Below are 12,222 nucleotides of genomic sequence, written 5' to 3'. Positions count from 1 at the left end.
AGATTGGTGGTGTTGGTCGTACAAATCTTTTAAAAATCATCTGCCATTCATGTTGGTTTCGAAATATGCAATTAATTCATGGATTTGAAAAACTTTTATATTATTTAAGAAACGTTTGAAATGAATGGCTCATTATGTCATATGGTAACTTTAGGCTAACTATCATGTGGTCCAAAATTGTGGAAATTAATATCATATTTTGCTTACACCTCAAATTAATGTGAATGTACACATCTAAAATGTTATATCTACAGCTTACATATAGCTAAAAAGTATTGCTGTAACTAATTCATAAATGTCATTAGTTTTTGGGGAGTCACATCACATTTCACAACCTGAACTAACCTCACCTTGTCATGAAAAGTTTAAATTATTAGTCTTGTTGAAATTGACACATAGTCACAAGGGTCTGCAAGGTCATGAAGGTCTCTCTCTTTTGGCAGACAAAAGTAAAAATATTAAATGAATAAGCAGTTGAAGCAGTTTTGATACTAATGTTAAAAGAGCATTTTGAAATTAAGCAGGAATGCAGCAAATTTGATTCATGAAAGTGACTAGATCTGTCCGGAATTCTCACTAGTCAACAGCAAAATGACTTGTTGGTCATATGAAGGAGCGTCAATTTTGCTAAAGCCTTGCATTTGTTAAAATCAATGGGCTCTTAGTTAACATTGTTAACACAATATTCTTGAAGAACAATCGTGATCAGTGAACTTGCTGGTACGTTTCAGCCATCGGTGACCTACTTTGCACTTTCTTTCCATCTCTGGATCTGTTTTGGTCCCCCTGCAGTGTGCGAGCATGTGCATGTGCCCTGGAAGCCGAGCGGTCACGTATGCTTAAATATACCCTGGCAGGGTCTGTGATACTGGCTGGGTTCGTTCCAGTTGGGGGAGAGAGTGGAGGGTTAATGATTAGTCTCATGCTCTGTGTGGATCAAGGGCATGGGACCATGCGGGCCTGGGGGAAATGAGAGAGAGAGAGAAAGAGAAAGAGCATAAACCAAGAACACAACAGCTGAATCACTCATCACTTCTATATTCATACTCAGATCCTGGAACAGACCTATATATATATACACATGTCAGTACTGTGTACTCCTTATTGATTTCCAGGATACCTTTCATTAAGAGTTTTCACACCTGGCTTGTTTGGAGTGGAAACTGGCATGTTTTCTCCTTTAGTTTGGTTTGTTTAGGCATGTATGAACACAGATCTGCACAAAATAGTTTGAGATTGACTGAACGAGGTTGCAAACTTTGAAGTGGTTCCCTTGTGGTGAGAAAGCAATCTGACCCAGTGGACCCACAAACCAAGCTGTATCATAATACATAATGGGGAATGCATTTGGTAAAAAGCAACAGTCTCTGATTCTGTGAGTGAGCACATTACTTATCGCACTTGACAACCAAAGAACACCTTTTCGTCTTAAATTGCCCTTCTCCGAAACAGGTGCATTGCCGATGAAGACTTGATTCCCGCTCTAACTTCTAAAATGTATCAGTTTGAGTGAGATATTAAAACACATTGTGTAGTTTAAATATTAAACTACACAATGTGTTGGAGCCCATGCACTTCCTGCCAAGCCACAACTGATTGTTACTTTGAATTTGCTTACTGATTCATTCCTTGAGAGGTCACACGTCCATTTAAAGCAACATCCTGGTTCACTTATCTGGAAAACTTTTCTGTTACCACCTACTGTTTAATCTTTAAATTTGTAATTGTTTAACAAGGGGATAGAGCAAGTCCACACAATCCCATAAGGAATTCTTAAAGGATTCTGTAAGGAATTCTACAAGCTACAGTAGTATGCAGAACTTATTCAGTTATTTCGTTATTTCTTACAGTAAGTTGTCTGTCAAACACACCTGCCTGCAACCATCCAGGTGTGCGATGAATTTGTTTGTTTTCCTGAAAGAGAAAATCCCCTACGCCCTCCCAAGTGAACCATATTCCCGCATTCCCAGCAGGCTCACAAGAAACTTTCCATCTTCCCTCTCATAGTCTCTGACCTCAATCCCGTATTCTTCAGGGTCTTTTCTTCTCCACATGCCTCATCTATCCGTGCTGTCATTCCCTTTCAGCTCCCACCCCCCTCCCGCACTCTTTCTGCCAGAGCTATGCATGGAATGTCAGCTCCTTGGGCTGGATCTCCATTCCCATCAGGAAGACAGCGACAGTCTCAATGTCTCAGCCTCACTCCTGATTCTAATTGCACATAATAGAGCATTAAAGATGTATCTGTGTCTGATCTCGTGGTGCCAGAGAAACGCTCGCGAGAACGTTCCTCCAGGTAGTTTCGACAGAAACATTAACCCGTCTGTCTCTCTCCTGACAGCCTCCATTCCGTTCTTCGCCTGTGAGCTCAAAGCGGTGACTCCGTACATGAGGGGCTTCTTCTGCGGGGACCCCAGCATCACCTACCCCTACATTAAAGATGAGGCCATTCCTGATAGCATGCTTATAGCCGGGGGCATCATAATCACGGGACTTACGGTGAGAACACACACATACTGAAATATCACTTGCTAAAAAGGCCTTAAAGGAATAGTTGTCCCAACGGTGTAAATTCTGTCTTTTTTACTCACCCTGAATCAACACTGAACTGACTCGAGCCGAATAATGACGATTGTCTAGAGTTGCTTTACAACCGAATTTGAATTTGGGTCACATTTGATAAAGTTTGCATCTTTGATTCTAGTTTCCCGTTTATTACTGTGAAGCTGCTTTGAAAAAACCTGTATTGTATAAAGCTCTAAATAAATAAAGGTGACTTGACTTGAACCTCCTGTCGGATGTATTTTCTTCACAGAAGCACAAAAGATTTTCAATAGTTGTACCAGTCTGTCTTTTCCATGGAATGACAGACAGAGGCTTTTAAGCATCAAAATGGATGCAAAATCAACATGAAAGTATGCTAAAAGTGGTCAATACGACTCGTTCCTTCAGAAGACTTCAGAAAACTCTGGGCCAGAAAGCTACGCTTCAACAAGACTACTGCCAATGGCCAACTAGCACATTACGTTTTGTGTCTGCGTAAAAGGAAATAACTCTCCATACCATCAGATGACAGTTGTTTGTCCATCATTCAAAAAGGTATACCAGAAGAGCTAAAACTGTGAATATCATCATAAATGAGATTAAGATGAAAAGTGAGAAGAGCCTTCTGTGTGTTCCTTCTTTACTTTGTCGCCTGCTTACTTTTGTAACTTTTTAACAGCTCACGGCCTTAAGTTGGTGAGCTGAACTCAACAACCTGACCAGTCCAATTTGTGAACCAAGACATATATATAATTGATCAGCTGATTCATTTAATCTGGTGCTCTTCGGTCATTTTTGACCAAAAAATGTTACATTTGTTTTTGTTTTTCTTCATCGGAATGGTACGGATGTTGGTAAAGGTTTTGGCGCTTGCTATGTGAACACAAAAAAAATAAAAATAAAATCATGGACATGATTCGAACAGGTTAAATGGTCCTGAAAAAAATTGACACACTTGTGCCCCTCGTGGTCAAAAATTACCGCATTGGAAATGAATGGGTCACGAATTTCATTTAGTGGAAACTTATCAGGCTCAAATTTTTAACTCAACTTGTTTAGATTTATGGCTTTGGTTTTCTCACAGTTTTAAGATTAAAAGATTTAAGATTTAAGTTTTTCATGACAATAAAACGTACAATTCTGTAACTTTTTTTGTTTACTTTTTATTACTTTTTAATTATTTGCCAAGTGTCATCTTTGAAAAGACATCAAACCTAAGTCTGTGCTCTAAAGCATTCAAGATTTACGACAGTTTAAGTTGGAAATTTAATTTTCAGGTCTGCTCAAAAAGTGAATAAATGGATTATAAATACAGCGTAAATATAATTCAGTACCATAAAATCCCTAAAAATGCAACATATTAAATAAAAAACATTATCGAACTAAAATATAGAACATTAATTTTATTGAAATAAAAAAATAAATATCTGTCATTTTTGACCGACACGCGAAGAGCACCAGAGATCTGACTCAAAAGAATGATGTATACTCTTCCTACTTCTCTCATGAGCTCTTATGACCATGCTTAGGGGTGCTAGGGTGGATGTCAAGATTGTTCAGTGAATAACGACTTACAGACTTGGAAATATAATATGTGATAAGTACGTCTATGGTGGTTTTGTGTCCTTTAAAGCGTGAAATCTTTGTTGTAATTGCATGTACATTAAAATTGTCCTTTTGTGTTTCCTTGAAGAAAGTAAGTCGTATGGATTTAAAACCACATGAGGGTGAGTAACTGATGACAGAATTTTCATTTTAGGGTGAACTATCCCTTTAAGGGACTTGTCCACAGTAGTATTAGCCCACGGTTCTCCTGTTACTCAAGGCTATTGATTTACTCTTTTCATCTACTTTGCTATTGAACACAAGGTCCTCTTTGTGAATATGTGTGAGGTACTGTGAATTATTTAGGGCTTACGGTGAACTTATGCTTCATTGGCCTTATAGTATTTAACTCGGTGGTGCATGGCTGTAACCTCAACGGTGTCCCCTGTCTGTCTCAGATTGCTGTCGGAGAGTGTTATCGGGTACGGTTCAGAAGTGTGCACTCACGAGCATTTGTGCGCAACCTCTACGTGTCCTGTCTGTACAAGGAGCTGGGCAGCTTCCTGTTTGGCTGCTGTGTAGGCCAATCCTTGACCAACATGGCAAAGCTGAGTGTGGGCCGACTCCGTCCCCACTTTCTGTCGGCTTGCAATGTGACCTATGCTTCACTCAACTGCTTACCTGGAGCCTACATTTCAGATGTCGTCTGCAGGAACAAGCCCAAGATAGTGGAGGAGGCCAGGTATGTGGACTACAAGGGTTTTTTTTTTTTTGGGAGGCACAGAGATGAGATGAGCTCTGTTCCAAAACCTAGGCTACTAAAATATCGCATACTCTCTGAGTATGTACACATTCTTTTGAATGAGTACGTACTTTAAGTACATACTTTAAAAAAAGTGTTACAGTATGTTTGTGTGTAGTATGAATGAAATCCAGATGTTCTACATCTGTCATGTAGACATTTTCAACAATTGTTTGTCATACCTTTAGTATTACAAAGTGCACCTAATGTGTTTAGAAACGTACAGTAGTCATGAAAGTGTATACACTTACTGTAAGTGGCCTTTTATTGCATAAATATTATATTACCTGGAAGTACTGTTTAAAAGTAATTACTTTTTAAGTACACTGTAAGTGCACATTCAATACAATTAAGTGCACTTCTTTGTAAGCTTGTCACAGTGCATTCTGAGGTCGTTTCCTGTGGGATCTTCCTCACACACATAGCTATTGATTTTCAATATTTTCACAGAACTGTCGATTTGATCGACAAGTCTCTTACTTTGTCCACCATCTTGGTTAGAGCTTGTTGCAATGTGTTGTGGGATTGTCTACTCTGTGAAGGATAAATGCGATAGTTCTTTAGAATTTGGCCAAAAGAAGATATCGTAGATGTTTGGAACAGCACTAGCTATATGCTGCTTAGGTAGGAGGTGCACTAGATTTCGAAACAGAACTATAGGCCGGGCCGGTTGCATAAACATTGCCATTATGTTAAAGGGGACATATCATGCTAAATCCACTTTTTTAGCCCTTAAATGCATTTTGTTGTATATTTGGAGTGTTTAGAAGTACAGAAAAGTTGAAATTATTCTCTTCAGGTGCTTCGTTGATATCTTTATATTCTGTTTTGGTCATATTTTTCAACCTGTTCAGATTTTTCTGTTATCTATGAGTTATCTTGTGAACTATTACGTCACAGTATTTGCAGCGGAACTGCCAAATAAGGACATTGACCTCCAGCCCAACACTTCGAGCAATCCGCCATTTTTATTTCTCGCTGCAATTTTGTAGTCCAAGCTAAAGGATGCAGAAGTTACGAGAGGGTAAGTTAAAATGTTCGGTTGTTGGATGTAGTAACCCACACGCTTCATTACACCGTCTAATGTAGATGAACTGCTGCGCTTGTGACAGGGCGCATGTTTAACTGAAAGAACGAGCAGAGAGAGAGACCCGGTCGCGCGCGCGCTCACTCTCTCTCTTCGGAACCAGGCGAAAGTGTAAACAAGACTTCACTGTCTCCAAACTAGACGCTGTCTTGCTCTCTCTCCCTCGCACATATTAATCAAAATAAATCGACACGGTGGTAAAAGGTCGGAAGACCAAAGTTTCATGTGTAAATACTGTAATACACCATTGCAATACATCCATATGAAGACGTTGTTCTGCAGGTTCGTCGTCTTCATTTTCATCTCGCTCCGGCTCCGACTCTGGCTCGAACATGTAAGGCTGGCTGGACAAGTCTTCCGTTGTTGACATTTTGTTAATAACGTGTGAATAAAAAGTTTCTGTGCCGCTATAATCGCATCTCTGCTATTAAACTACAAAAATGGCCGAACGGGGTGGAGTTGAACCTCTTCAAACTGGCGGGGTATGACGTGTCTCAATTGTATTTAAAGAGACCGCACCAAAACGAGTTGCTCTCAGACGCACATCAGAAAAGGTGTAGAAAAGGGGCCTGTGGAGCTATAATAATGAGGAATTCAGACCCAAGCATTGCAGTTCCGCTTTATATAGACTACAAATGTATGATTTATATGTTAAAAGGAACAATTTAAAAGCATGATATGTCTCCTTTAAGACAGTTAGTCAGGGGCAGTCAGTCTTACTTTTCAGTGTCAAGTTAGACTAATCTACGTTTTTATGTGACTGATTTAAAAATAATGACCGCAGTAGGTGGTGGCATAAAAAAAAAATGTGTCTAACTTGTAAGACTAGTCTAAGAGGTTTATGCAACCACCCGCTGGTTTCACAGACAGGGCTTAGATTAAGCCAGGATTACACCTTAGTTCAATTAGGAGATTTAAGTAGCTTTTATATATATATATATATATATATATATATATATATATATATATATATATATATATATATATATATATATATATATATATATATATATATATATATATATAAATAAACATTACTGGTGTGCATCTTGAGACAAAACTATGGCAGTGACATATTTTAAGATATGATTAAAACAGCTCAAACATGCATTTTCGTCTAGGACTAGACTTAGGCTAAGCCTTGTCAGTGAAACCCGGGGGAATGTGTATGATTATTTAAGGTTGAATTACAGTATTTCAAGTGCAAATGTTAGATGCTTTTTAATCACATGGTATGTTTTATGGAACTATGGAGGTATTTACTTAGAATAACATGTATGCTTGTGATTAATATAACATCATGCAGACAATGTTACGGCCCATAAAACAGTGCTGTGGTTTAATGATTTGCAAGATTGTGACATTTAGTTGGTAATATTTCCCTCTGCTCTTCTTAAACAGAAAGTCCTTCTTCTCGGGCCATGCATCTTTCGCCATGTACACCATGCTTTACCTGGCAGTGAGTATCGCCATGTGTGGCCATATTTTCCACATGCACACTCAAACACGCAAACTCAAACACACGTCAGGGTAGCAGCAAACCCCCGCGCTTGCTGTGGGATGCCGGCAGGCGAGGAGCTTTACTGTTGTCAGCTTTCACTTCCCATCCCTGCCATGTGGGAAAAATGCCCAAAAATTCTTACTGACAAGAAACTCTCTCAAAACTTCAACTCACACAAATACACTCATACTGAAAGAAGAAGGCTTTGAGAATGCAAAAAAACTCCCAAAAGGCATTTTGCTTCGAGCGGAAAAGAAAGGCTTGAGTGAAAGGGGGAATGTTCTCCAGAGGCCTGATGAATAGATGAGTGGAGAGAGGGAGAGCGAGTGAAAGCTAGCCGAAGACAGAGAGGGCCTTGTTTAGTTGTGGGTTGGGTCCGGGAGGGGGGGAGCTTTGGCCTGCTGAGAGATAGACAGGCTTCTTTCAGCTAAACCCCTCTCTCTCACTCGCTGTTATGGCCTGGGGAAGGGGCACAATAAGGGGAAAAATGACAAAACACTTACAAGCAATCATAAAGCTTGACATTCAATAGCATTCACATTTCGCTTTCACTCAACTGCCCCACAAACCTTATCAGAATTTATTCTGCTTTGTGTACCAATCACGTTTAGAACGGAGGAAAGAAAATTTGTCCCGCTGTGTAAAAACAAGCTATTTTCTACCATTCATCTGATTCAATTCACGGGCCTCTGGCTGCTCTAAAAGTGGGAGAGCTCTTCAACTCTCATTAGAGAGAAAACACGAACAGAAGAGCACAGAGCGAGGGAAAAGCTATAGAGAATCCGTGCCAGGCTCTTTGTCCTCTCTGCCTGTTTTTTTCTCTCGGGCCCATCCAATGGCCGCTCTGTTCAGGCTTAGCCCTGCCTTGAATGCCTGACCTGCGGCCACATGCTCTGGCTCTGAGCGCCAGCTGCTCCAGGCTTTACTGCAGGAAGCCAAACACCTGTGATGGGGGGCGCACAAGGACCCTTAAAGTCTGGAATGTTTTGCGGCCCCTTGTGTGACATCAATATCCATAAAGTTCATCTACAGCCAATACTTCTGCTGTGCCCGCTGACCCCAATATTTCTCCCCGGCGTTCGTTATAGCTTGCTTATCAGGGTGGTGCGATGAGCACATGTTTACGTGGGTTTTTTTTTCCCACCAAAAGCTAGTGTTAACTTCTAACTGAAATGTAGCCTCGTAAATGATCAATTTGGGACACTGTCTAATATAGCACAGACGTGAAGACTAACCCTTCCTAACTTCCATAGTAGTTGAAAAATAGTATGTATCCTAAGTAGTATGTCCAAATTTGTGGTATTCATAAAACAATAGGCGAAAAGTACCCAAATGACCTACTACTTTTGGCGAGATTCTGAAGTGCATATCCGATGAACACTTAACAATCCCATGAGGCCACGGGAGAGGATTTGTGAATTAAAGGGAAGCAATGGAACCTTTTGGATATTGTCATCCACTACTAGGGTGGAGATACAAAAACTAGGTACTGTAACTAATAAGTAGAAGGCCTATAAATTAGTGTTTCTCATTGACATAGTGTTTCTTTTGAAAGCTAGAAACAGATTTAAAGAATTTAAAGAAACAGACAGTTTCTTCTGTATTGTGACGTACATCCAAGTGAAGTGGATAATCAAAAAATAAAAAAATGTAGGGAGAGTCTTGGTTCAATGATCCATCTGTTGTTGATTGGATGGAGGCAGATCTTTATGCAGAGTTTATGCAGACAAAATGATTAAAGAAGTCCAGCACACATCAACGGAGAGAAGTCTGTCGCTTCAACAATAGATGACATTTTGATAAAAAATTCAAAAAAAGTTTGTAAATGTTTCACAATATAAGATCAATAACAGATGGGGTGAATTCTGATTTCATGCTGACGTTAAGCTCTTGGTCTTAACCCAGACAACAACATAGTGTCGGCCCAGATCCGGCCCACATCTGGTGTGCGTTGAATCCACTGTGCCAGATGTGGCCCGGATCCGGGCCGACACTATGTTGTCTGGGAAGCTATATAATAACTACAGACTAAAACTTCACCTAAAATATATCAATTTGCATTTTCAACCTAAATTAGCGCATTATTTTGGCTTTTGCGGGTAGTTTATCAGATTTGGCTAACTTCCGTGAGATTTTTCAGGAAATGTGTCATCAAAAGTTTAGCAAAGTCAAACACACAGACACACACACACTCTGTAAGCTTTATTTATCAGTCCGTACACTCTTTTATCAGCCCTTTATGTTAATCATTCTTGAAACTTCCTGTCTTTGCGCAGTTCTACCTGCAGGCGCGGCTGTCATGGCGAGGGGCGCGACTCCTGCGACCATTGCTGCAGTTCATGTTGGTGATGTTAGCAGTGTACACAGGACTCAGTCGCATTTCCGACTACCGTCATCACCCCACTGACGTCCTGACTGGCTTCCTGCAGGGAGGACTGACCGCTTACTGGGTGGTAAGAATCCAATAATATGGGAGTCGCAACACATACTAGACAAGCGTTAGAATGAACCTGAAAGTGTGAGGTACTTTTTGTTTGACGTTTTCTTTGTGTGGTTTCAGGCCTTTTATATCTCATCCATGTTTAAGACATCTCGTCCAGACATGTCTCCCACAAGCTTGTCTCTGGAAAGTCCCCTGTCCAGCCAGCAAACCGTTTGCTAACAGACCTGCACATAGAGACACCTGAGAGAGATTGATAGTGAAAGCGGGAGTGATCGAGCGAATAATGGGAATGGGACAAAGAACTTTGGAACATGTTCAAATCCTCACAGAGAACCATTTCCTGCCCACACTGAGACAAGAACAGTTATGTATACATGTCTAACCCTTCAACAAACCCGTCCGCATGGTATCAACCCTCCATAGATAAATGATATTTTTATATAAAAAAAGTTTATCCTTTATATTTTTGAAATATGTTCTAGTTGAAGCTGCTAATAATTGTTGTATTATAATTTGTCACGTGTAGTCCAGGGTCAGAGATTCACACAGTGATTAAAGATAATAACCCATATGTAACTCTCAACATGTTAAGCTTTTTGGGCACATGTTGAATGTTGGACAAAAATGGACCAATCACAGCAACCCTTGGGCCTCAAACCACACCCCTTATGTTTGCTATTGGATCTGGCTAGACCACTGTTCTGGTGCGCTGTTGCACAATCATAGCGGTGCCGATTCTCAGACAACAACATGGTGTCGACCTAGATCCGGCCCACATCTGGGCCGTGTGGAATCAACGTATGTGAACCAGATGTGCGCCGGATCTGGGCCGACACTATGTTGTTGCCCGGGTTGTAGACACCCTCTCTTTATAAAAGCACAGATTTGATGCTAATGCTATTAAGCTTATGTTGTATTAAGGTGGGCTAAACTCCATGTTTGTACTAACCACTGCATGAGTGAGACTGAAAGGAGGTTTGAGCTGACAACCTCCTCACCCCCCGCCGCATAATGAGGGCTTGAATTGTGCCCAAACGCTCAGCGGACCGGGGGTCTATACCTGTGTACCCTTTACTACTCATAGCACTTGAATTACACTATGGAATCGTCTAATTACTATAGATAATATTTTATATTTTGTCTTCTTAAATCAGTGTTCTTTCTTTCCTGCGGTCAGTGCCATTTGTTTGCGTCTTTGTGTGTCCCGCAAATTATAATTATTCAGAATGAATGTATATAAATCATTTTATAAACGATCCAGATTTTCTGAAGTATTAGCATCACTTTTGTAAGTTCTTGTTTTACGTGTTTATATATGTTTTTATCGTTTGTGTTGATCAGGTACGCAGAGTTATTGTTGCTAATTGTTAAAGAGACTAGTGACTGAGCCACAGATTGTCAGAAAGCTATATTCTACTTATCTAGTTTTATTTCATTTGTTGGTTTCCTCTGTGAACAGCCTGTTAGGCTGAAATAACCACTGTATTAATAAACCAAACCAATAAAATGAATGTTCAATCTTTTTTTATCTCATTTTGCCCTCCTATATAGTGGCAGAACCAACTGCACATCCTCCCTCACACACTTATACACAACCACTGTGAGTAAAGCTGCTGTAAAATAGCTGATAAACACACCTGAGACTTGACATCATCACTATTTCTATGTTGCATGGCAAGCACAAAGAGCCAGTAAATGTTCATTTATTGAATTTTATGCTGAGTCCCCAATTCGCCTACTTATACAATGTCCTAAAAGTATGTACTGTCTTTGTGAAGAAAAAGTACATACTTTTGAGTGTGTTGCAGCATAGCAGGCAAGCTTTGGGACAAACTACTTTGTCATTGACCTTATTCACAGCAGCGCAGTCTTTAATTTTTAACGAGAATGAAATCAAGGCTTTGAGGGATACACATACATCTCTTCAGTGGGTTGTACTGTTATTTAATGTGTTTTTTGGGAAAAATGGTAAGTCTATAAGTCTATATAATTTACTCATCCTCAAGCCATCCTAGATGTACAGTATATGACATATTCTTTCAGCCAAACACAATCAGAGTTGTTAAAAAATATCCTGGCTCTTCCCAGCTTTATAATGGGAGTGAATAGAGCCTCAGTTTTTGAAGCCCAAAAAAAAGCATCCATCTTGATAAAGGCTACTTCTAAAGTGAAGTGATACATTTTTGTAAGAAAAATATGTATATTTTTATAAACTATAATCCGTGGCTTCCGGTAACTGCCATACGCAACTCTAGTTCCGGCGGAAGAATGGCCTCTGAGTGATCTCTAAACTAGTGTAA

At 39.9% G+C, this 12,222-nt stretch overlaps 1 protein-coding gene across 1 annotated transcript in view; it reads left to right on the top strand.

Annotated features, from left to right (window-relative positions):
- ppap2d (phosphatidic acid phosphatase type 2D) overlaps positions 1 to 11,445 on the top strand; it is a 38,026-nt gene extending 26,581 nt beyond the window's left edge. The window contains exons 2-6 of the mRNA XM_081373646.1: positions 2,342 to 2,499; positions 4,548 to 4,831; positions 7,380 to 7,437; positions 9,756 to 9,932; positions 10,040 to 11,445. Of these exons, the coding sequence (XP_081229772.1) occupies positions 2,342 to 2,499; positions 4,548 to 4,831; positions 7,380 to 7,437; positions 9,756 to 9,932; positions 10,040 to 10,141 (779 nt within the window). The 3' untranslated portion in view covers positions 10,142 to 11,445. The remainder of the gene's footprint in view (positions 1 to 2,341; positions 2,500 to 4,547; positions 4,832 to 7,379; positions 7,438 to 9,755; positions 9,933 to 10,039) is intronic.
- Positions 11,446 to 12,222: the final 777 nt, after the last annotated feature.

The sequence above is a fragment of the Scardinius erythrophthalmus genome (genome assembly GCF_964197995.2).
Source record: "Scardinius erythrophthalmus genome assembly, chromosome: 1".
NCBI lineage: Eukaryota > Metazoa > Chordata > Actinopteri > Cypriniformes > Leuciscidae > Scardinius > Scardinius erythrophthalmus.
This window is presented reverse-complemented; position numbering and strand designations above follow the sequence as displayed.